Raw genomic sequence first — 26,270 nt, 5'->3', positions numbered from 1 at the left:
TCCATGTGACTCGAGAATCTATACAATACCCATCGACATAGTTTCAGTAAACACGCCCCTTAAAGTGTTCGGTGACAATATCTTACACACACCCTCACATGTTCATTTTATTACATACATACACGTAGCTTCATTGAGTCTATATGTATATATAATTATAACGAACACATTAATCAATAGTTTAGTGTAAATTTGGGTGGCTTTATTGGAATCCCTAAATCTTATCTATCCAATTATGAAGTTATTATGTCTTATTGTAGGTTATTTTGTTTTCAGGTCATGAAAATTTTAATTTTGACATAAGCAATTTAGGCTGGAACATCTGAAGAAGAAGATTCAAAGAAAGATAATGAGGATTTGATAATATATACAAGAAGAGAAGGTTAACAACACTTAACACTTAGTCATGACATGACATCAACTAAACACTTTTGTCTTTTTTTCCCCTAACCAAAGTTGGATCCTAGACTAAGAATTAAGGTTATATTTGGTGATAGATTTACAGATTCTTCTCAAGTTTAAAGAAACAGTTAAAACCTAGAGGAGATTTGAACCTCTCACAGCTAAGTGAAGTTGTTCTTCAAGAGTATGACCGGACCAAACCAAAGTTGACAAAAGATTTCGACTTGAAGAGACCTCCAAAGAGAAACCTTGTAGGGGAATCGTGAGAAGGCGATTTCTGTCTTTGTTGTTGCTCTTGAGGGTTGTTCTTGACTTTAAGGATAGTTTGGCCTATGGTTTGTCTTATGGAATCTATGGTCTTGGCATCGATTGAGTAACCAGATGCATCACTGACATAGAATGTGTTTAGAGCTTTGCCTCCTTTGGTTTTCACTTCAGCTCTTGTGACCGTTAGGCTGTTTTCACGGAATATGCGAGTCACGTTTGACAATAAGCCTACTCTATCCGTGGTGCACAGTTCCAACTTCAATCCCTATATCATTAAACAATGATCTTCTTCAATTACAGTTACACAAATATTATACATACCAGAAACTGTATATGGTGAACCATGTGTACCTCAGATACTCTTCTTTTGATAGCTGCTTCAAGACACTGTATGACTCTTTGCTTCTCTGCCTCTGATTTTACAGGGGATCCATCTATATGTCTCACATAATACTCCTGTAAAGCAAAGATTAAACCGATTAGAGAATGAATGAATCAGGGAAACTATATCTTCTACTGTAATGGGATCTTTCTATACCTGATATGCCTCTGTGCCCTCAGTATCAACACTTCCATGGAAAACCACATACTGCATATCAGTCAAAGTGCAGACTGTGTCGAACAGAAGCTTTGGTCTGTCTTTACATCTAACTGTCACCACAGAGTAATCCTTATCAAGCCAATTATCAACACAAACATCTGGTCTTTGCCTTTCATCTTGGATTGAGGAATCATCGTCCACCACACGGAGTTCATAGTCTCTATCTTCAAACATCATCTGATGAAGTCTCCTATCTGTGTGAACCTCTCCGTGAGAAACTAAGGTTTTGGCTTCCCTTGGTGTGTTGCTTCCCTTAAGCACATTTCTGAGAAGGTTCTTGATCCGAGACAACCTCTCTGGATCAGAAACGCCACACCCGGTTAAGTCATCTGTCACATGCATCACAGCAGCTGCTCTAGTGTTGTGTGTCCAAACCTCGGCACTTAGGACACTGCATTTGAGATGGGTCAGAACAGCTGACAGTTCAGACAGCAACCCTGGTCTGTCACATCCGGTTAACTCGATAACAGTGCTGTCTGTTGATGGTATGACACCAACAGATCTCAGGGAAGTAGAGAAACAAGCTTCAGGACCAAGAGACTGAAAGAATTTACACTCATTAGACTCATTGAACTCACTTCAAAAAAAAAAGAGAACCACAGAAATATCAACAAACTCACTTTTTGGATATAGTCTAGAACAATTTCATCAGTAACTTTGTTACCATCTTGGTCGGTGACATTAAATACTGCCAAGTTGCAAAGAGAATAAAAGAGAATCAATTCCTTTGTTCAAAAGTAAAAGAGAATCCAAAACAAAACAAAAAAAAAGACCCATTTAAGAATCGGAACATACCATCCATGAACCAACCACCATCAGAAGATATGTAAGCCTTGGAGATAGTCAGGTTAAGATCAGTAAGGATTTGTACAACTTCAAGAAGAATCCCATATTCATTTGCACTATCAACCTATAGAGAAAAAAAAAACAAAAAATTCAGGACAAAGACTACATAAATGATAAAACCAGAAATTTGTACAATGAGATGAACCAAACTAAATTAAAAAAAAAGTACCCTTATCACAGTTGCCTTCTTGGAAGAGTCATTATCAATCACAACCCTGACAAAAATAATACAGAGGTTTATTATCCAAAAATCAATATCACTTTTAAAAGTGGTTATACTAAACAAAAAGGAAGGAGAAAAAAGAATAATACCTCGGTGGATTCATTCTTCTTATTAGTTTCTCATACTCATTATCCATATCTTGTGAAAAACTCATGCTAACATCTGTTCAATCAAAATTCCCAAACAAAGAAAAAAAAACAGTGAGATTTATGATTCCTTGTTTGCTAAATTTCAAAGACAGAAACTTTACTTTCAAAAAAACAGAACAGAGGAAGATATAAAAACTTCTTTATCTCTGTTATATGATGAACAAGGAGTGAGAAAGCAGAACTACCATAGCAATAAACACAGAGACCCTACCGACATCAAATCCTAGGTTACTTCTAAATAAGGCTTCACAAAAAAAAAAAAAAAAAAAAAAAAAAAAAACCAGAAGAATGAAGAAGAACAAAAACCCTTTTTAGTCCTAATTTCATAAAATCAGAAACAAGAAAAGAAAAAAAAAAAGCTTTCATATGAAACCTCCAAATACTGAATAACCCATAAAACCAAAAATGAAAATTTCATACCAAAAATCGTATGAAGAAAAGAATCAACAAGAAGAGAATAATAACACAAAAACGGAAAAAAGAAAGAAACGTACCCATTGAATGTTCCTTTTATGGGGGTTTAAGGCCACTCTCTTTGAATCTTGTGACACTTGAGAAAGAAAAGAGAAGAGAAGAAGAAGGAGAAAAAAGAAAAAAAAAAAGTAGTTTCAGTAAATTTCGAAGGAGCAAAAGGTAGGAGAAAGACTTGCATATATAATGGCGACCCGACCCACGAGATCTTTTTTATTATTTTTTTATTTTTTATTTCTCCAATTCACAGATTTTGTTATAATAATATTTTCTTATCTTAAATATGGAAAATTAAACCAACAAAAATAGAAATTAATCTGACACGATTCTCCCATAAACGAGCAACTCACAAGAAAAAAATATAAAATAGTTTTTGCTTACTGTTTTTTTTTTTAATATAAACAGTGAAGAAGAAGGATGAGAAAAGATGTGTGAACTGTAACAACAACACCCGGTGTACGTTAGCAATGACCAGCGTGTTTCTAGTGGAGGACAGCTACCATGCGCGGATAAGTTAGCATGTGATGGGTAAATAAATATAGCAGTGGCTTGGTAATTATGACAAGGTCTCCTCTAATCTGTCACCCCAAACTTCTCGGGGTAGAAAAAGTGAGTTTTTTTTTTGTTTTTTTAACTGTTTCGAATTTTAAGCCGATTCTGATTCTTAAGATTGGATATAGAGTGTTAAAAGAGATTCTGATTTGATTTCCTAATTACCGTGAAAAAAATGATATGATTCCATTTTCAAATTACGTAGAAAAATAAATGAATAGTATAATATAATTCCATCTGTGAAGTGATTCTATTGAATATTAATTAATATATATACAATGTGCCATAAAATCTCTAAAGAATATATTTCTTTTTGCACCAAAGGAATATATATCATATTATATTATATATGGGTATATTTCCATTTCAAATCAGGAATGAAATAACTGCAAATGGGTAATTTTAAAGAGCGACCATATGGAATATTTTGTACCGTATCAAATTTATTGTCCAACGTTTGTTTTCCTTATATTAGAGAATTTACAAGATAGCGAGAAAAGAGCCAAAACATGTATGCATAAAACAATAGTGGTAAGTAAATAAATTGGATACTATTTCTGTGTTTGTTAAACGTAAAATGAGTAATTAAGAAGAAGAAAAAACGTAAGTCAATGGACGAGGATAAATGTAAATGGTGTGTTATGAACTTATGATCAAGAGTTTTTTTTATAAAGATTATGTCGGAATCGGAATTAACTATAATTCAAGAAGTTTCAAGAATTAGATGGAACACACATAAATGTAGAGAGAGACGTACAAGAGGGGGGGGGGGGGGGGCAAAAGCAAAATGAATAGCGTGAAAATATAAGGTTGACAGGGTGGATTATGTACTCTTCCTTACGTACCATTGTCTAAAGATTGTACCTTCTTATCTCGTTCCCAATATTCCCATTAAAGATTGTATTTATTTATTAGTACTATGCTTTGCCAAATTATAGGTACAAATGAATACATGAGATTCGAGACCTCCACCGGCATTTTCCATGTTTTTCAACAACCGAGAACTATTGGAATTTGATTATGTGTGAGTTTTTTTACACACACTATTTGTGTTTCATCTTTTTCTATAAGAAATTTGAGTATCATTTGACAAACATTGCTACTATTAGATGTGAATGTGTAGAAGAAATATCTGAGTCCCATACGAATGTAATAACGTAAATATGTTGGGAAACGATATTGGACTTTTGGGGTAATGTATATTGGTCGTCCATTATTATATTTATTTACTGGGATAATTTCTAAAGTTTCACAAGAAATATGTAGAATTTAATATATTATTTCCAACATGGCATTTTTTTAATGTTTAACAGTAGTATTTTAATAACGATATGTATCATTGATTTTACAACTGAACAAAATTTTATGTAAATATATATATTTATAAAAGGTCCGAATATTTTACAAATGGAGTGACAGCAAAATCTAGTACCCATGATGAAATATCCAAATATTTCATATACACATGTAATTACCACAAACGACTAAACATATCTATTATATATATAACGTAACATATAAAATCAATTTTTTTTCGTCAGCAGATCAATGACAGAGCTTATGTAAAGATAAAATAAAAATAAAGAAGTAGTTTGAATAATCAGGAATTCGATTTCTTACATGTGATGTTGATTTTGTTAATCTATTTATCAAATTTACATTCAATGAACTAATTTTCAAAGATTTGCAAAACATTAGTATATATATATATATATATGTATCTGAAAAAGAAAATCAAATTCGAATCAATTTTGCTGTTTTCCTATGATACGGTGAACTTGGGCTAATTAAAGAGCTATTGTTGTTAAGATGAACAACCTATAAGAAATGAGAGATTCAAACCCAAATTTTCTCACAAAATTTGCCGACAGAGTTAAATCAGACAAAGGGACAAAACCAGTCAGCATATACATTAAGAAGGATTAAAATGGGTTTATATAAATTTGAGACATTGACAAAAATAAAACTAAGTAGATGTAGTAAGTAATAGTATCAAGTGGCCGTAAAAAAAAAAGTTATAACAAGTGTGTGAGTAGAGTTAAAAAAACTGACCATAGGTTGGGGTTAAGATTCTTAAGAAGAGAAAAAAACAAGAAACAAGTAGCGGCCAACTGAATTAAATGGGAGACTGCAGTCACATGGTTAGGCATACAAAATAAAGCGTCGTGCTGCATGAGAGCCGGTCTAGGGATCTGCTGCGGCCGAACCTACCTTTCCCTTACCGTGTCCCTCTCTTCTGATTTTTTTTCTCATATCTAAATCACACGTTTTGTCTACTCTCCCACTTGTTCATCTCTAAGCTAAAATACCAAACTTAAAGATATTTGTCATTTATCTCAAAATATTAGTACATCTATTATTATTAAGATTTTAGTGTTGGAGGTCAAAATGTCTTCGAGATCATTCGTAACACTATGATTTTTAGGAAAATTGGGTGTATGAAGAAATGTTAAAGTCATTTTGATCTTTTGTTTGTTGCTCAATTTTTTTTTTTAAACTCTTAAGTGAAACGTTTTTGAGTTATAACAATTTCGTATAGATAACCAAAATAAGCTCGAAAATGAATGTCGGGGGTCTAGAAACGGTGGCATTCAGACATAACTATCATGTGAGTTGGATATTCTAAATTAGCTTCGACTACTATTGTTTTAAATAGTTGTAATTCCAGTACACACATAGAGTCAAAATCAAGAGGCTAAATTATTGGCGTATCTCTATATGTTCATAATGTTTATACTATCCCTTGCTACTTTTACTGTGTAAATGACAGATATATTTGCCCACATTGTCGCAATTCAATACTTACTACACATGGTTGATAATAATATCTACCATGATTGGTTTTTAATTTTATTGCTCATGAGAAAATATATATATATATATATATATATATATGGGCACGGATTAATGGAGAGACGAAGTAGTTAAAATAGTAGCTAAAAACTACTGTTTATAAAAACAGTTTGTGTGTGTGTGTTCGAGGTCGTTGGTCCAAAAGGTTGCTTTCGGAGATCAAAGACAAGGGTTTAGCTACAAAGAGTAGATCTTTTAAAAAATATACATATTTAAATACTTACATTTGTTCGAATCGAAGTGATGTGAAGGTGACCATGTTCCTTATTAATTCATGGTTTTGTCTTGTCGAGATTTCAAGCGCGGGGCTCTATATCTACTAACGTATATGGAGGACTAGTCACTTCTTAGTCACGAACTTGGATTTTCTATTTGTAGTTCATTTAATTTGGTCAAATTTTGTTATTTTCTTCCTATTATTTTATTGTTCCTGCATTGACCCGTTAAAAATATAATAATATAAGTAATTTGCATGGTAAAATGAGTCTTATGCAGGCTTGTCGTGGATTTTTATAACGGTAAACAATATATGCAGTATGTTTTTTTGTTTATTAGCAAATTTAACATGGTTAAAACAGTAAACGAATAGTTAACAAATTTTACACGAATTTTAATGGTGATATTATAACGGTATGTATGAATAATAAAATATTAAACTTAACTTTGTTTGATTATATTAAAAATGTTGTTGGATTTTTTCTTCTACATATTAGTTTATAAGTTGTGCCATTCTTCTTTTTTCTCAAATTTGGTCAACTTTATACAACACAAAGTTTTAGAATACATGCCACTAAGGGGGTTTGGACCATGGAATTAAGGAGCAAAACGTTGTGGCCGACCTATGATGCAACATAATTTCCAAGCGAATTCATGGAAGTGCACCATATAGACCGGCAATAGTCAACTTATGCAAATACTATACTAGCTTTTACGTACAGTTGGTGGAATGTAACAATTTTTACCGGAATGTAAAAGTTTTTATTGTAATTCTTCTAAATATTTTACTTTATAATATAAATCAGTTGCATGCATATAAGCAAAGGACATGTTCTTTAATTAACTTCGTCGGTGTGGGGGGGGGGGGGGGGGGGGGACGAGCTCTCTCACATGCATTTTTTTGTTGTTGTAGTTTTTGACTGTTAAAACTATAATAAAATCTACATAATGTGAGTCACATGTTTGTCTTTAAACTGAATATTTAGATGAAAAAGAATTGTTATGGCATAATTTTCTGCTATGAATAGCATCAATCCGCTTTTAAGGTTTTGCTAATTTTCTTAAAACTCAAAATTAATCTTCCTTTTTGGTCAACTATAAATAAAGATTTTAAGTTAAGTAAGTAACACTATAAAAATAATACAGTGACACAAAACTATTTGGATATATTATACATTTGTAGAATTGTAGTAATGATGATGATGATGATGATGATGATGATGATGATGATGATGATGATATAAGTATGATTTTATTTATAATTTTTAGCCTTTGAATCTTGAAATAACGAATTACACTTTTTCTTTGTTCATAATTTATAACTAAGTGGAACCAACAAACTAGCTCCCTTTACTACTTGACGTCTCTATTGCAAATATTCCTTTATATAAATTTAAATTTATATATGTTTCTTTTTTTTCTTTTCTTTTTGTAGCATGTGTCTGAGCATTCAACAGTTTTCAAAAACCGTATATATGTATGAACTATTCCCTTTTTTTTAAAAAAAAAAAATTCGTTACAAACATTAATTTACTCAATCAAAACCAAAAACTGGCATATGAGTTATGAGTTATATAAACAGTATGGTCCCCAAACCCTGCAAGTAGGTTTTATCAGGGGTCCGTAGCCTTTTTAGGCCTATGGAATCCACCGGATTCTTGGTTCAGTATCAGTTAGTTTTTAGTACTTAAAACACTACTATTAATTAGTACTTCACTAAACTTAACCTGTGATTAAACTAATCACTCAAAATAACTGTCTCCCGTTACGCTATAATATATCGTTTAACTTAAGCCATATGGAGTAGTAGTTAATCAAAAATTAGTAAACAACAACTTGAGTCAACAGTCAATTACACGGAGACACACCACCGCCCCTAATTCTATTTCTACCTAAGTACTCTAGCTTCTTGACTAAACAGTCTAAACCTAATCATATACTACTAGTAGTAGTCTAGTACTAAACAAGAAAATTAAGCTTTCTCAAATTGCATTTATAAAATAATCAATTAATAGTTTTAAATTCTAACTAAACAAAAAAAAAAAAAAACTCGTTTAGATGGCTTTTTCTTTGTTTATATTTACGAATTTAAATTTTGATCAAAAAAAATATATTTACGAATTTAAAAAGTGAATTTTTAAAAGTTTTTTTGTAGTTTAAGATTTTTTTAAAAAGATTAGGGTTAAAAAAGAGTGTTTTTTAAACATTTTATTATGTCAAATATAAACGATATATATACACATATATATATATATATATATAATGATATACTAACAGAGTACAAACTTTGGTCGGGTTCTCTTCTTTTTGCGATATTTTGTTAAATAAATATAGTTAATGTTTAACTTTTTTTTTTAATAAAAAAGACAGAATTAGCGGAATAATTAAAGCAAAGTTGCACGCGACGTGAGGCAGACCCGTGAGTCAGATTTTCATGTGGAGACAGAGTGGCAGTCACGCACGTGTCACGTGTCTTTCTTTTAATATTTTGAAAACTTTCCCCAAACTTTATTTTTTCTTCCCTAAAGTGAATAGTACTACTACTACTACTGTTGTTTAAATACTCGTTGCATTGCACGTATTCGAAAGAGAAAAAAAAGGTTTCGTAATTGCATTATACATACACGACTGGCTGCTAGATTGATTAATCGACAAAAAGTAAATCGTTAAAATAATAATAATCCTAAAAATAAGGAAGAGAGAGAGAGAGCCTCTTGGAGAAAACGAAGAGACGTCGGTACGAGACTAGAAAAAGAGTCCACGTCAGACAGAGCTGTTAAAGCCAATACATACAGATGCCAAGACAACTAAAGGTTTCGCGAGATTCTTATTTTTTCGTTCTAGTTAAACTAAAGGCTTATGTATTACAGTATTAGTATTACTATTGTTATTCAACTCATGTTGATATGTTTCCTTAATTCTTTCTCGTCACGTTTTGGTACGTAGCGTTTAGTGTGTATAAACGTTAGTTATCAAAGTTGACTATATAACCAACTAGGGGGAGTCTTTACACCAAATAGTAAAAACATGAAAAACACACTTTCTTGTTTTTAAACAACTTTTCTTGGATGATAACAAGTATTTTCTGTCGGCATGAATGAATGTTTACTTATTTCATTATTTTTTTGAGTGATTTAATTGTCCTTTTACTATAATCACAGTATTATAAAACTAAAAACTTGTGTGCAGAGCGGTCCCTGACCTAAAGCTCATAAAGCAAGAGCTTTAGGAGCCAAATATTATAAAGATTTTAGGGGCATCAAGTTCACAGAATTTCTCTTTAGTGAAGTGGTTTTCTACTTTGATTTTCACTTTCTTGACACGGCTTCGAACCACCCTAACGTTAAATCCAGTAGATTTTTTTTGACGTTCCTCTTCTTCTTCTAGTCTCCTAATTTCCTATATCGCCAATCTCTGTCGTTTATCATTCTTCCCCTGTTCGGCTGTTCTCCATATATATTTTCTTTTTCTTCTACACTTTTACTTTTTCATTGTATATGAAACAGTTGTGTGTAGTTTTTAATTTTTGTATCTTAAAATGTGATTGATTGGAATATTTGTTTGTCGTTTTAAAATGTACTTTTGAAATTGAAGAAAATATTATGTTGTTGTAGGTTTTATAAGGTTTTTGTTCAAATATTTGGGGGAAAAAAAAGAACACTTTTTTTAATGTGTTCTTAGAAGTTAGAATTCGTATTATTGTTCAAACAATCTTTGTTTTATGCTCAACGGAACATCTATAACCATTATATTGTTCTAGCTACTAGCTAGTGTTCGTTTATAACGGTATACGTACTTGATCGAAGCTTTGTTATATTCCGACTTAATAACGTAAGTTGCATAGGACTATAGGAGTTACCAAACCTACATTCCCACGAAGTTTGTATCAACGCTTCCAACTGCCACTCTCTTCAATTTTTTTTTTTTTTTTTTTTTTGCATTTGTAGAAAATGAGCTCAATCATTTCTTGTAGATGCAAGTTTAGTATGAGACGACGAGGGAGATAAAAACATCATTTCATTTTTGTACTAGTAGATTCCGATCATGAGTCGATCATCAGAACATGACCATTTCGTTAATTATAGATTTGTTATTATTACATCAGCTAACAGTCTTACACAGATGAATCGCATCATGTTAATGTTCCACCACTACACGAGGATAAAGAATCACATGCATATGTTTATGTAAAAGAAGAAGATCGAAGAAGAAGTAAATGCACTTTTCAGCAAAACTTAACTATAAAATGGTCAAACAATTCGAAAAAGTAAGTTATATAGTATCTAATTTCTCAACATAAATTATAAATATATTTTTTAAATAAATACAAGTGCTTTCAAAATATCCAAAACATATATATGTAATTAACAAATAAAGTGATCTATTTCATTAAAATTAAATAAATATAGAAATACACTGAGACAGAAAAAGAAAAACAACTAAAGCGTATAGACTGGAAGGAGAAGCTAATTAATGACTACTGCTAAAATTGAAGTATATATAAACAAAAATGTAGCAATCAGAAAAGATTTGGATAAATCTCCAAAGAGATGGGCAACTTGGCTCCTCTCTTCACCAATATCTACCAAAATGGTCCACCTATCACCCTTACCCAAGTTGCCACTGTTTACATCTTTAAACTCGATTCAACTTTATTTAATCTATTTATTTCTAGTCTAATTAATTAATAACGGTTACACGAACTAACACGATATTTATCAATAAAATTAGTAAAAATAAGTTTGGCAGAGGAGTGGTCCTGTGGGCGGGGCAAAGAGTGGTCTCTAGCTGCATGCAAACAAAGATTCGACCACACCCTAACCATATATTCTTTCGTACTTTTCACTCTCCCCATCGCGATCTATCTTTTCTTCTTTTTCTCCAAACTATTATTTCTTTTTATGGTCCTTTTACTGAAAACCATAACTATTTTTGTTCTTCTTGCTGTTCTCCTGCTATAATATTTTTTAAAAGGTACTTTCTAATTCTATATATAGTTATTTGCAAAAACAATTCTGCATTTTTATAGAATTGGTTATCAAACTGCATTGCTTTATTAATTTACTATGAAACAGCTTATATACACGATCCCGTTAGGGTTTACACAACCGACTTAGACTTAAACAACACGTAACAAGCCCAATAATATGAAACCCAACTATACATATAATCTAGTCCCCAATACTCCTCCTTACGTTGGAGCGTGAAGATCCTGAATGCCCAACTTAGACACAATATACTCAAATTGACAACAACCAAGAGCTTTGGTAAAGATATCCGCTAACTGCTCGTTAGTACGCACGTGATGAGTTGAAAAAGTACTGTTGATAACCGCATCCCGAACAGCATGACAATCATTTTCGATATGCTTGGTTCGTTCATAAAAAACTGGATTAGAAGCAAAAGAGCAGCTTTACTGTCGCAATAGATATGAGCCGGAGAAGGCTGTTTGACACCCAATCCTGTCAACAGCTTGCACAACCACATAATTTCCTTTAAAGCAAAAGCCATTGACCGATATTCAGCTTCGGCTGAAGAATGAGAAACTACGTCTTGCTTTTTCGTTTTCCAAGCAATAGGGGAATCACCAAGTAAAACAACAAAGGCACTGAGGGACCGACAAGTTAAAGGACAAAAAGACCAATCCGAATCACAGTAAACGTGAAAAGACCAATCTCGGTCGGATTTGAGAAGAATTCCTTGACCCGGAGATCCTTTGAGAAAACAAACAACACGCAACGCAACATTCCAATGTGCCTCGCGTGGATGTTTCATGAACTGAGCTAAAATGTGAACAAAGTAACTTAGCTCCGGGCGAGTGTGTAAGAGATAGAGTAAACGACCAACCAACCGACGATACGGTTGAGGATCAGTGAGGAGTGGTCCGTTATCGAGAGAAAGCTTGTAATTTTGCTCAAGAGGAGTAATTGCAGGACGTGCAGCAGAAGTACCACTATCAGCAAGAAGGTCCAATGTGTACTTGCGCTGAGACAAGAAGATCCCCTCCGTACCATGACTAACTTCAATACCCAGAAAATATTTAAGCTTACCCAAGTCTTTCATAGAGAAACAACGGCCGAGATATTCCTTGAATTTTTGAATCATGTACCCACTGTTACCAATAATGATAAGATCGTCGACATAGACAAGAACCCGTAACTCAATGTCCTTATGAGAGTAGATGAACAATGAATAGTAATCATATGATTCCACAAATCCAAACCGAAGAAGAGAATCCGATAACTTCTTAAACCAACACCGAGGAGCCTGTTTAAGACCATATATAGACTTGCGTAAACGACAAACTTTGCCAAGATGTGAATGACGAAAACCTGCAGGAAGCTTCATATACACTTCTTCTTCCAAATCACCATGATGAAATGCATTGTGGACGTCTATTTGATAAACCTCCCAGTGATTTGCCGCAACGAGACAAAGCAGAGTACGAACCGTAGTCATGCCCACAACATGAGCAAACGTTTCGTTATAATCCTCCGCTTCAACCTGATTATTACCAAGAGTTACATGACGAGCTTTGTAGCGTTTGATTGAACCATCAGAATGATACTTGGTCTTGTAGACCCACTGACTACCGAGAGCAACTTAACCCGGTGGCAAATCACAAACATCCCAAGTACGCTTCACCTCAAGAGCATCAACCTCTTTGTTCATAGCATTGTTCCACACTTTAATCTTGACAGCCTCTTTAAAATGCTTGGGCTCGACATTGGTGGTGATGGCAGCCAAGAATGCCCTATGACGTGGAGAAAAATTTTCATCGGAGATAAAATCAGTCAAAGGATAGAGCACAATACCTGGATCCGATGACGAGGATTGGAGTGGAGAGTCGGAGAGAACGTGTGAAGCATCGGGTGTACACATCACGGAGTTGGTAACATAATCTTTTAACCAAACAGGAACATTCTTGGGTCTTGTACTCTGTCGAGGAGCAACTGGCTCAACAACATTGGACACAATAGGTGTCACATCGGCAGATGAAGACAAACTCTCTGTGTGTGGTAAGGAAGGAGAAACAGGCGTAACAACAGACGAAGAAACGATTGTCGGAACAGGATAGAGCAGACAGAGATTCAACAATACTATCTTGGTCAGCATAATGAGCATCGTTAACTGAATAATCAACAGGATTCGGATCAGAACTCCCCCTTACTAGAGGAGACGAAGACACAACCCAATCATCATCAGAAGAAGAAGGCGGAGAAACAACAACCGTCGACGGAGAAGATGCTTGTTCATAAGGACATACATCTTCATTAAAGACCACATCGCGAGAAATTAAAAACTCATTGCGCTCAAGATCATAAATTTTCCAACCTTTTTTACCAAATGGGTAACCTACAAACATACACAGTCGACTACGTTCACCAAACTTATCTTTATCACGAGACATACGAAGAGTGTAACACGCCGATCCAAAGACACGAAGTTGATCATACACAGGTTTACAACCATGAAGAACCTCGTATGGAGTGCGACCACCAAGAACAGAGGAAGGAGTTCGATTGATTAAATAGGCAGACGTAAGAACAGCTTTGCCCCAAAATTTTATAGGAAAATGTGATTGAAACAGTAACGCACGAGAGACATTGAGCATGTGTCTATGTTTGCGTTCTACATGTCCATTTTGTTGTGGAGTCCCGACACACGATGTTTGATGAATTATACCTTGCTCGCGAAAATAGGCAGAAAGACACATGAGTTATGTACCATTGTCACTACGAAGCATTTTCACCGACTTGCCAAACTGTTTTTCTGTATACGACAAGAAATTCTTTAAAACAACACGCACTTCTGATTTTTCTAGTAAAAGATACATCCACACAGCTCTTGAGAAGTCATCGACTATTGTTAAAAAATACAAAGCACCACAGGAAGAAGGAACACGATACGGCCCCCAAACATCACAATGAATCAAGGAAAAACAATCACTGGTTTTATTAATACTTTTTGGAAAAGTTTCTCTTGTTTGTTTTGCCAGAAAACACACATCACAAGAGCGAGAACCAACAAACATAGGTAAAAACGAAAACAACTAATAACTTGGATGTCTGATACTAGGATTTTTGTATGTCCTAGCAGGTTCAGTTAACCTGATGCAGTTGTAATACTTAAGGTGTCAATCCAGTTGGGAAACTTTACTATCACTCAAGATGCAATCAGGGTTTCACAAGTCAAGCCAATTCAAAGAGAGTGTTTTTATCTAAAAATCCTAGAATGATGAAAATGCAAAACGAAAAATGAACTACAGAACTAGAAACGAAAATGTATGGCAAGAAGTAAACAAAAGTAAAAACGAAAACGATTCTAAGCATGAAGAAACGAAATAGTCTCAGGAATGTAATATCAATCAAGAATATAAAAGTCCTAAGGATGGGAGTAATTGATGTCGGTGGAGTATCCTAGTTTATAGAGTGTTTAACATACGACAAGTAAACTATCCCTAAACAATGAACATCACAACTTAGCTAATCCAATCTCTTGGAAAAAACTACTCAGACTCAACCACTTCCATACCTAGCTCTCGCTAGAGAAACATGGTCGAGCAGGCATGACAAACAAGTTCATTCACGTCAACAAATATCCTAGACAACTAATCTCTTAGGCTAGGAACGTAAGTCTCTGGCACTAGTTGGTCAGACATTTCATCAAACACCTTTTGGGTGTGGAAATGTCTCGAACCTGGTTCCAATTGATCAGAGAGAAACTAGTAATTCTAACACTAGTCCAGAAGGGAATCATACAAATTAAAGCTTAAACACCCTACATCCTAAGATCCTCCACCTAGTCTATCTCATCCCCAAGAACCTTAACACTACTCAGATCCGGAAATCATCACCAAAGATACAAATCCAGAAAACATTGAACCTAGCATAATAGATAGATAGAAATGAGAAGAACAACTTTGTAGAAAAAATCAAGTGCAAAAGCTGAATAAACTCGGAGATGTCGGATTACAAGTCTCAAAGCGTTTTTTGGTGGGTAGGTCAAACCTTAGAAAAGAAAACGAGATAAAAGATAAGATGTTCCAAACCAAGACTTAACAAAATGTATATATAGTAAAAACATGTGAATCTCTAAAACTTAAAATGACAAGATAGAGCGTCGGTTCGGGAATCTCCTGAAGCATGTGAAACCAAACATGTGCGGTCGAGTCGCGTGTCATATCTCCCTGGGTTACGGTCGAGTGGAACGGATCGAGTCGAGGTCATACGACTCGAGGTGGGTCGAGTGGAGGTGATACGACTCGAGCTGGGTCGAGTGGAGGTGATGTGACTCGAGCTGGGTCGAGTGGAGGTAATGCGACTCGAGCTGAGTGTATATGTATCCACTAAAACGGTGATAACTCTTGAACCACGCCTCCGATTGACTTAAAATAAACGGCATTGGAAAGATGACTCAATTCCCTACAACTTTGATGAAGGCGTCGAAAGCTAAATCCCACTCGAGTGGAACGGCTCGAACGGGATGGCTCGAACGACGGTTGGAGAGTGGCTCGAACGACAGGTTGGAGAGTGGCTCGAACGACAGGTTGGAGAGTGGCTCGAACGAGGCATTCCCGACGTCTCCTAAATACCTGAAATACTCCAAATGCACAATGTATGCAAGGATGATGCAAGAACTACCTAGACATGCAAAGTGTATAAAAAGGACTAGAAAATGATGCAAAACAATGAGTTATCCTAACTAAATGCATGATAAATATATGCTATGATGAGACAAAATATAGAAATATCAACTCCCCCAAACTTAATCTTTGTTTGCCCTCAAGCAAACGATCAAGAACAAAGTATGGAAGAGAGGTGTGAAGATGGGGTCTCAGAACCTAAAACATGCTAAATAGAGTAGTTAGAATCAAGGTCCTTGTTTTTAGTTTTATGATGCATGGTGAAGGAACTTTATTTATTTATTCTACACATGCAATCCTATCAATCACTCCCTTTAACATTTATTAACAGAGAACCGTGAATCAAGCTATGCAATGTCGTTGAACTCATTTGGCTAGGGCGAAAGGTCAAAGATGAAGAAGGTCTCCTTCTCAAGTGGTTTTGTCAATACAGAATAAGGTTCTCTCACGAAAGGAGTTGAGCTCAAAGAAGGCTAAAGATTGAAACCAACTGATACATACAAGAGCAGTGCCCTGTCTACCCCAAGGTCCCCAAGGAAACTCAGTCCTAACATTCTAACACAGAAGTTGGTCCTATCTCTACCCTTTATCAAAAACATCATCTCAAACTCTTTACACTTAGTCATAGGAGGAGTTCACTTCTTTTCATTCTAGCAAATTGGGAAATCTTTATTATCACTATGGTTCCTTCTCTTTTCTTCCAAGGACTCTAGACATCTTAAACATTTTTACTTTCTTTTCTTTGTCTAACCTTTTACTTTATGCCCAAAACCAATAACTCTTTTACTTTGCTCAACCCAAATCCTTACTAGACACATCCCTCTCCTTAAGACTTTCTACCCTTTACTTTTCTGCACAAATCCATACCCAATACCTAAAATCGAGTTCTCACCTAGTCCTACTAGACCAGGTAACGCGAATTATAACTAAACAGGATCCTACTCTTGTCGGTTAGAACCTAACACTTTCTAACAAGCTCAACTCGGAAAAGGCATGACACTCAAGAATACAATTAGCTTGAAATAAGGGTTGGTTACGGGTGCGAGAACTGTTCCAAAAATGGGAATCAACTACTTGGATTGACAAGGGTGGTAAAATGTGAAAGACAATCCGAGTATGTATATGGTATCCATGAGTTCGACTTCAATGCATAACAAGATAATTGCAAGTCAGGATTAGGTTCAGATAGATAGGGAGTGATGTCAATTCAAAACATGCTTCAATCTTACATTTTCAAATTCAATCAACATGCATCAAAGAACTAATAACAAGGGCCTGTATCTTATCCTATTGAATCTAGCATGCTACCAAGGTTACAATCATCATCAACCCCTATGCTAAATGCAACAACCCTATATGAATGACACTAGACTCAATCCTAATATGCAAATGTAAACTACATGAACACTCTGTTTTTTTTTGTGGGAATTTTTGATTTTTTTTCAAATTTTTATGGTTTTTCTATGCAAATATATGGATGCAAACTCAAACATGATATGATGCAAAAAATTGAAATAAGAATAACAAAACACAACATCAGATACATCATCTCAAACCCTCCCCCAAACTTAAATTACACAGTCTCCTGTGTAAGAAAAAATTGTAGGAGGATTTAAGAATCACAACAGAAACAATGCAGGAATGAAATGGTATATACAAGGGAAGTTGGAGTACCTCAGTAGTAGAAGAAGGAGTCGGAGCTTTCCCTAGAAGTTGGTGCGTGATACTGGCTCTGTCCTTCACCTTGTTCGGGATCCGCGGGAGTGGCCTCAGCTGGTTGGTTGACTTGCTGCTCAACCGTTTGCGTGTTCTGATAAGTGTTCGGCTGCTCGTCCCACTGCATGTCGTCGACTCTGGACTCTCCATAGTCCTATTCTAGCACAACTACCTCGGTAGGCGGATAATCGCCTTGATGTTCGACCTGCTGCTCAACCTCTTGCTCACCTTGAGCTGCGGAACGACGCGCTGATCGACGACTTGAAAAGGCTCTGGAACCACACGAACCTTGTCTCCTTCTCTCCCGAGATTCATGTGATGAGTGGCGTGAAGGGACTGGTGTAGGCTGACGCTGCTGAGATATATAGGAAGATTGGCGAGCTGGATAATGGACTGGAGAAGGTGTTCGTTGGTGAGTTCGCTCAAGGCTCGCGGAAGCACGACCCTGCGTGGGTCTAGTGTCCTCTAGGACAGACTTAGGGATGGCGGTGGTGGAAGTCGACCAGCTGAACTTATGCATGAAGTTCGTGAAGAGCTTGGTGAAGCTGTTGAACACCTTGTCTCTTGCTTTCCCCCATCGCTGAAGCTTGTTGAGGCGTTCATGAGCTGCTCTGACCCCTTTGGCCATTCTTTGTTCTGAGTACTCCTCAAAGTGAAACTGCTCAGGGCGGTACTCAACTGCGTCTTCTTCCATCGGATCAGCTCCTGCTTCCGCGACGTTGACATGCTGCTCCTCCACATCAGAATTGTATAATGTATCCGCAGGAGGGATGAACTCAGTATGCTCACCCCCCAAGATCGTAGTCAACTCGACGCAAGGGAGGAGTAATCTCGAGGGTCCGCACGCAGGATGCATAAACTTGTATAGCAATCGTCCATTCCTCAATTCCCAGTCCAAAGTGCATAGCTGCCGAAAGTTGTTGATGTCTATCCAGCGTGGTGGGTACGGCTCGGATTGTAGGGGAACACGTGCAGCCTCAAGAAACCAAGTAACTACGCCTCCCATGCATATGACTCCAGGAGTGCGGTTGCTGTTGAGTCTCGAGACCCAGGTCTTGTATGACATTATGTAGTTGAGAAGGTAGAGCGAGACGGAAGTGTTGGACATGTCACCTTGCAGCGTGGTGCAATCCATGGCAGTGAATGAGAGTCCCTTTAGTGCCAGATCAATCATCTCAAGCTCGTCGTACGTGATGTATCCCTTAATCTCCTTAGCATAGAATGCATTGGCAACCGCCTTCTGGAAGTAACGCAAGACTAGGCTTCTCAGGTTCATCGCCTTCATTTTCGATGAAGTAAATGTCGGGATGCTTCTGATCGTTGCCCAGAGTGCAGATATTTCGGTTCTGTCGAACTGCGGCGTAGTCCCCGTTCCGCTGGGAAATCCAAAGATCTCTTCGATGGTTCTGAAAGTAAGTGTGTAGAACTGGCCATGAACGCGGAATGCAATATAACCCAGACCTCCATCAGACATCATGCCTGGCTCATCCGCATACAAGTGCATCTCCAGAGTAGAAAGGAACTGAATTGTCTCCTCTCTGTATCCACTCTTGGGGGTGTTCATAATTCTCTCCAGATGGCACCGCCGAAATAGATACTGAACATCTTCCCTAATCCCTAGTAGCTCCATCATCTTAGGATGCCTCTCTCATCTCATGGATAAGCTCAGTACTTTTTCTGTTTCTCTGAAATATGTAAACTCAAAGGCCAACGTTTAATATGTTAGTGAGCAAATAATAAGAGCAGTTATGAAAATCGAAACTTGAAAGTGCAAAGAGAGAATAAACCGATCACGTGACACTTCGGGGTCAGTGGCAAAACTGGTCGGCTCGAGCATGGAGAGTTCGTCGGATCGAGTTGCCTACAAGTTTGACGGGTCGAGTGTTGGCGTCGAACAGCGATGGATCGAGTGGACACGGATGTGGCTCGATCGTGACTTTGATGGCGACTCAAACGGGACGGTCCGGCGAGGGTCGAGTCGTGATGGTGCTAGTTGAGGGAGGCGGCAAAATGTTGGTTCGATGGAGACGAACGTGTCGGCTTGAACGGACCTTCACAGAGACGGCTCGAGAGACGTGGATGAAGGTTGATCGGGTGGACGTGGGTTGAGTCGACGTGGGCGAAGCTGGAGTTGGTGAGAACAGTGTGAACAATGGCTCGATGGTACGGAGTGGGATGGATCGAGTCGGAACATGAAAAGTACACCGAGGGTCGAGTCATGATGGATGTAGGTCGATCGAGTCAGCAGCACGGCGGCTCGAGTGGTTTCAGGTCGACTCGAGGGTGGCAGCACGGCGGTTCGAGTGGGTTAACTCCGGCGGTACTTCGACGATGGTTGTATGCAATGGTCTCGAGCAAGAGAGAGATGGGAGAGTGATGATTGTTTGTTTTGGTTGGTGAGTTGAGAGTGAAGGAGAGGTGACATAAATAGAGGGATGGTGAAAATGAATAATTGTGATATGTCGTGTAAGTGGTGCAAGGGAGAGTGGTGGTGGAATAATGTTGGAGATGATGAGACACAAAGATGGAGTTGATGTGTTTTGGGAGAGGGAACAAGAGAGGAAGGGGTGAGTTGATGGGAGAGAGCAATTCACGTGGGTGGGTGAGAGAAAAGAAGAGTGGGGTCACCTAATTGTGAAGTTTCTTCTCTAGATATTTTTTTTTGTTCCCATATGACCAACAATCTCTCTTTGACTCTGACTCTCTTTTGTAGCTTTTCTTCTCTTCTGTAAAACTCATCTTTATTCAAACTTTATTCCAAAGTCACTCCTTTAACTGCATTTTTTTTTTGCTTAAACTCCCTTCTGTAGACTCCTGAACGCAAGAAAATCAAAAACAAAAATTAAAAACACAAGGATCGTAAAAAATATTTACAGTGATACCTTTGGGACTTCCTCCGAAGTGAGCTTGTTTAAAGTCCCTAGCTTGACTTTTCAACTTTTTATGCTTGTGGGGGTTCACTGAGGAGCACAGAAGACCCCTCTGGTTGGACTTGGTCAGCTAAATATTTTTTTACTCTTTGGCCGTTTACACTGAATTCGCTGCCAACCTTGTTCAGAAGAGTGATGGCTCCAAATGGCAGAACGTCTTTGACTGTAAAAGGTCCAAACCACCTAGACTTAAACTTTCCAGGAAATAATTTAAGTCTGTAATTGAACAGCAAAACCTGATCTCCAGCTTTGAGCTCCTTGACAACAATCTTCTTATCATGAAAATTCTTGGTTCTTTCTTTGTAAATTTTTGAGCTCTCATAGGCATCAGTCTGATTTCTTCTAACTCGTGGATGTCCAGAGTCCTCTTAGCCTGAGCTGTGTCAATATCCAAGTTCAGCAACTTGATAGCCCAAAGCGTATTGTACTCAACCTACACAGGGAGATGACATGCTTTTCCATATATCAACTGAAATGGTGTTCTGCCTATCGGCGTTTTGAACGCTGTTCTGTATGTCCAGAGAGTCTCGTCTAACTTGACAGACCAGTCTTTCTTTGAAACTCCAACAATCCTTGACAGTATACCCTTGATTTGTTTGTTTGAAACTTCAACATGTCCGCTGGTCTAAGGGTGATACGCAGTCGACACCTTGTGCTTGACACCATACTTTCTCAGCATACTCTCGAACACCTTGTCGACGAAGTGAGTTCCACCATCACTGATCACTGCTCTGGGTATCCCGTACCTTGGAAAGATTATACTTTTGAACAACTTCAGAACAACCTTGTGATCGTTGGTAGGACTGGCAATGGCTTCAACCCACTTAGAAACGTAATCGACAGCCACCTGAATATAGACATTACCATTCGATAGAGGGTTGAAAGGTCCCATGAAGTCTATACCCCAAACATTAAATATCTTTACTTCCAGGATCAGATTCTGAGGCATCTCGTTCCTCCTTGTGATGATGCCCATCCTCTGACAAGCATCAAACTTGGTGATGAAACTGTGAGCGTCTTTGAACAAGGTTGGCCACCAGAGACCTGCTTGAAGAACCTTCTGAGCTGTCTTGAATGTGGTGAAGTGACCTCCATAGGTAGAGCCGTGACAATGCTCAAGTACTCCCTGTACTTCCCCTTCTGCTATGCATCTCCTGAACAGACCGTCAAAACCTCTCTTGTACAGATAGGGTTCATCCCAGAAGTAGTGGTTGACCTCTCTGAAAAGCTTCTTCTTCCTGTTGGGATCCATGTCATCAGGAACTTCTTCACATACCTTGTAATTCACGACATCTGCATACCATGAAGCAGTCTCAGAAGTGATCACCATGCATCTGATTCTGAGGTTGTCAAGCTCTGTGTCATGCATTTGCTCACAAACTTGGGCGACCAGAAGTTGTTCCTCAAGCATTGAATCATCTATGGGAACAATATCTTCAATCCTCATTCTTAACAGATGGTCCGCAACTCCATTTTCTATGCCTTTCTTGTCAACAATCTCCATTGTCAAACTCCTGAAGAAGCAGAATCCATCTCAACAGTCTTGGTTTGGTATCCTTCTTCGAGTAGATGTGTCTCAGAGCAGCATGATCGGTATACACTATGACTTTCGAACCCACAAGGTAACTCCTGATTTTTTTGAATGCAAATACAACTGCTACGAGTTCCTTCTCTGTGGTTGCATATCTTCCTTGAGTCTTGTCCAAGGTGCGACTAGCGTAGTAGATGAAATGAAGCTTCTTGTCAATTCGTTGTCCCAGAACTGCTCCAACTGCAAAGTCTGAAGCATCACACATGATCTCAAAAGGGTGATCCCAGTTTGGAGGTTGTATTATGGGTGCTGAAACCAACGCCTCCTTGATCCTGCCGAAAGCATCCAGACATGCTGCATCAAATTCGAACTCAACCTCCTTGCACAACAACCTTGTTAATGGTCTTGAAATTTTTGAGAAGTCCTTGATGAATCTTCTATAAAACCCAGCATGTCCCATAAAACTTCTGATGTCCTTCACTGTCCTTGGCGGTTGAAGCTGAACCATGACCTCAATCTTTGCTTTGTCAACCTCAATTCCTCTTTCAGAAATCTTGTGTCACAGAACGATCCCTTCTTCAACCATGAAATGACACTTCTCCCAGTTCAGCACCATGTTCGTCTCCTCACATCGCGTCAATACCCTGCACAGATTCAACAAACAGGAGAAGAAAGTGGAACCGTATACAGAGAAATCGTCCATAAACACTTCCACTGACTCCTCAATCAGATCCGAAAAAAATGATGTCATGCACCTTTGAAAGGTAGCAGGAGCATTGCACAAACCAAATGGCATGCGTCTGTAGGCAAAAGTGCCATAAGGACAAGTGAAAATTGTCTTTTCCTGATCATTTGGGTGGATATGGATTTGGAAGAATCCACTATACCCATCAAGGAAACAATAATAGGGGTGACTAGCTAATCTTTCCAACATTTGATCAATGAAAGGCAGAGGAAAATGATCCTTCCTAGATACAACATTCAACTTCCTATAATCAATGCACATCCTATGTCCAGTGATGGTCATAGTTGAGATTAACTCATTTCTTTCATTTTTGATCACAGTTATGCCTCCCTTCTTAGGTACACAGTACATTGGAGATACCCAAGTACTATCAGAGATAGGATAGATAACTCCAACATCAAGAAATTTTAGGATTTCCTTCTTCACTACCTCTTTCAGATTAGGGTTCAATACTAGCATAAGATTCATTTTCAAGATTGATTCTATGCATGCAAAGGCTAGGCAAAATACCCTTGATATCATCTAATGAATACCCTATAGCCTTTCTATACTTCTTAAGCTCAGTCACTAGCAACCCCAACTCATCATCACTCAACCTAGCATTCACTATGACAGGATAAGTAGAATTGGTTCCCAGAAAAACGTACCTGAATCCGAAAGGGAGAGTTTTGAGTTCTACCTTTGGAGCTTTTAATTCCGACCAGTCATCAGCATGGGAGTCTGGAGTGATCACGGTCGAGTGGGAGGGGTGTGGCTCGATCGAGCGGGACAACGGTGTCTCGAGTCGGGTCTTGACGTCGGTCGAGTCGAAGATATCACGTTCTGAACTCTCTGTCTCAACAACACATACCTCTTTTGCGTCAGATAGCTGCTCGAATTCCTCTGGTCCATCTGTTTTTCTGTGAGAGTCTAGCAGATTCTTGTAACAAGTGGTCTCCTCATGCAGGAACCCTTCGTCTCCACCCTTGGTCAAAGCAGTCTTGAGATGATCCTCCTCAGCTAATTCCTCCAACAACTCATCAGCCAATTTATCCATCTCTTCAATGTAGAAGACTTGTCCTCCTATCGTTGGCTTTTTCAAGGTATCCTTGATGTCAAACTTCATAATGAAGTCATCGCCCAGATTGAGGTCAATCTTGCCATTTCTGACATCAATGATGGCTCCAGCTGTCGCTAGGAACGGTCTTCCTAAGATCAAAGGATCTTTTGGATCTTCATCCATCTTCAGAACCACAAAGTCGGTTGGCACTTCCACGGCTCTGATCCTGATGGTAAGTCTTCTAAAATACCATTTGGAAGTCTCACTGATCTGTCTGCAAGGATGAGAGAGATGTCGTAACCCTTGAACCTTGTAAAACCCAACCTCGTAGCAATAGAGAGTGGCATCAGATTAACTGAAGCGCCAAGATCACATAGGCACCTGTCAAAAGACATAGGTCCAAGGGAGCAAGGTAGAGTGAATGATCCAAGATCTTTGAGCTTCTTGGGTACAATCTTCTTCTGGATGATTGCACTGCACTCAAGACTTAGTACCACAATGCCTTGAGCTTCTTTTGATCTTTCCATCACTAAGTCCATGAGGAAATTCTGGTAGTGAGGAACAAGTGCGAATGCATCGAGCAATGGCATCCTCAACTCAATCTCCTTGACTTGTTTTTCGAACAAGGCTACGTACTTCTCAGTAAGCTGCTTCTTGAACCTCACTGGAAATGGTAGAGGAGGCTTGTATGGTGGAGTGATGAATCTCATAGTTTTGTCTTCAGAAACAACCTGTTCCTTAACAGCTTCAGGTTCAGACTTCTTTAATGGTTCAACCGGGTCCTTGACTGCTTCGACTGGTTTCTCCATCTAAGCCTCATCCTGAACAAAATCCTCCCCATCTAATTCCTCACTGTCCTCAGTGACGTCTGGTACTCCTTGCCTGGGAGACAATGTTTTCTCACTTCGCAGCGTGATTGCGTTTACAAACTCCTTGGGGTTCAGCCTTTTCTGGGAATTGGTCAGGCTTTGGTGCAGAAGTAGAAGCAGATTGGCCTTCCATATACATTATCTTCGAATTCAGAGCTTCAAATTTGACGTTCAGATCATTGTAGGAGCATTCCATCCTCTAACTAAGGTCAGCAAACTTCTTAGCAGTATCCATAGAGCCGCTAGCTTGACCCTGAAGAAGTTGTTGCATCATTTGCTTCATTTCTTGATCTGGGGCTGTAGTAGGCTGAACTTGTTGAGGGCGGAATCCTGACGGTGGTCCTTAGGGAGTCTGATAACCCTGCTGGAACTGTTGTTTAGGAACGAATCCCAGACTGTAAGGCACAAAAGGTTTTTGTTGACCTTGTTGTTCTTGTTGAGACGGGTACACATGATCTTGTGGATTAGCAACATTGTTACTTCGGTAAGACAAATTGGGGTTCGTCTTGTAGGGGTTGTAACCTTTGTTGTATCCACCGTGATTCTGAATATAGCTGATCTCCTCAGTTTGCTCGCCCTCCCCATCTGGAACTTGGAAAGGGTCATCCTTAGATACAAAGTGGACGCTCCTCTGCTGGCTTAGCAAGATACAGTCAAGCTTCTCATTAAAATTTTTGAGGTCCTTATTGTACTTCTCTTCAGACCCAGCGTCGCCGCGAACTGTGCGGTCATAGTTCTCATTGTAGTTGCCATCAGACTGATCGAGATTCTCCACAAGTTGCCATCCTTCCTCAATCTCTTTGTTCAGGAAATTACCGTTAGAAGCAGTGTCAAGCAGCATACGTATCTTTGGTAGTACACCACGGTAGAGAGTGCTCAGCAGTGACTCGTTGTTAAAACCTTGGTGTGGATAATGGTTGTGGTAGCCCTTGAAACGCTCCCAGGCTTCACAGAATGATTCTGAGCTCTTCTGAGTGAAGCTAGAAATCTCATTCCTGAGACGTGCTGTTCTGGAATTGGAGAAGAACTTGGCCAAGAATGCTTTCTTGCAACAATCCCAGGTGGTGATTGATCCCTTGGGAAGATTTTTCTCCCATTGATGAGCTTTGTCTCCCAGGGAGAATGGGAAGAGGCGCAACTTGTAACCATCCTCACTCACGTCGTTGATCTTGGTGAGACTGCACAGACGGTCGAACTTGTCCAAGTGGTCGAGT

General features: G+C 38.1%; 1 protein-coding gene and 1 non-coding gene across 2 annotated transcripts; one reads left to right on the top strand and one right to left on the bottom strand.

Annotated features, from left to right (window-relative positions):
- Positions 1–335: 335 nt before the first annotated feature.
- LOC104701533 (ACT domain-containing protein ACR4) lies at positions 336–3,522 on the bottom strand. Its single transcript, XM_010417229.3, has 8 exons — positions 2,983–3,522; positions 2,429–2,501; positions 2,286–2,331; positions 2,066–2,180; positions 1,891–1,958; positions 1,208–1,810; positions 1,021–1,125; positions 336–934 (listed from the first exon to the last, which is right to left on the bottom strand). Exons 1-8 carry the CDS (start codon positions 2,984–2,986, stop codon positions 581–583), a joined length of 1,368 nt encoding a protein of 455 aa, XP_010415531.2. The 5' UTR covers positions 2,987–3,522; the 3' UTR covers positions 336–580.
- Positions 3,523–25,952: 22,430 nt separating this feature from the next.
- Positions 25,953–26,059, top strand: LOC147941553 (small nucleolar RNA R71). The gene has a single exon (XR_015562955.1). It is a non-coding gene; the product is annotated as a small nucleolar RNA R71 (small nucleolar RNA).
- The last annotated feature ends 211 nt before the right edge of the window (positions 26,060–26,270 follow it).

This window comes from Camelina sativa, chromosome 7 (genome assembly GCF_030686135.1).
Source record: "Camelina sativa cultivar CO46 ecotype springtype chromosome 7, ASM3068613v1".
Taxonomy (NCBI): Eukaryota; Viridiplantae; Streptophyta; class Magnoliopsida; order Brassicales; family Brassicaceae; genus Camelina; species Camelina sativa.
The sequence above is the reverse complement of the archived record's forward strand: the minus strand, read 5'-3'. Positions and strand labels throughout refer to the sequence as shown.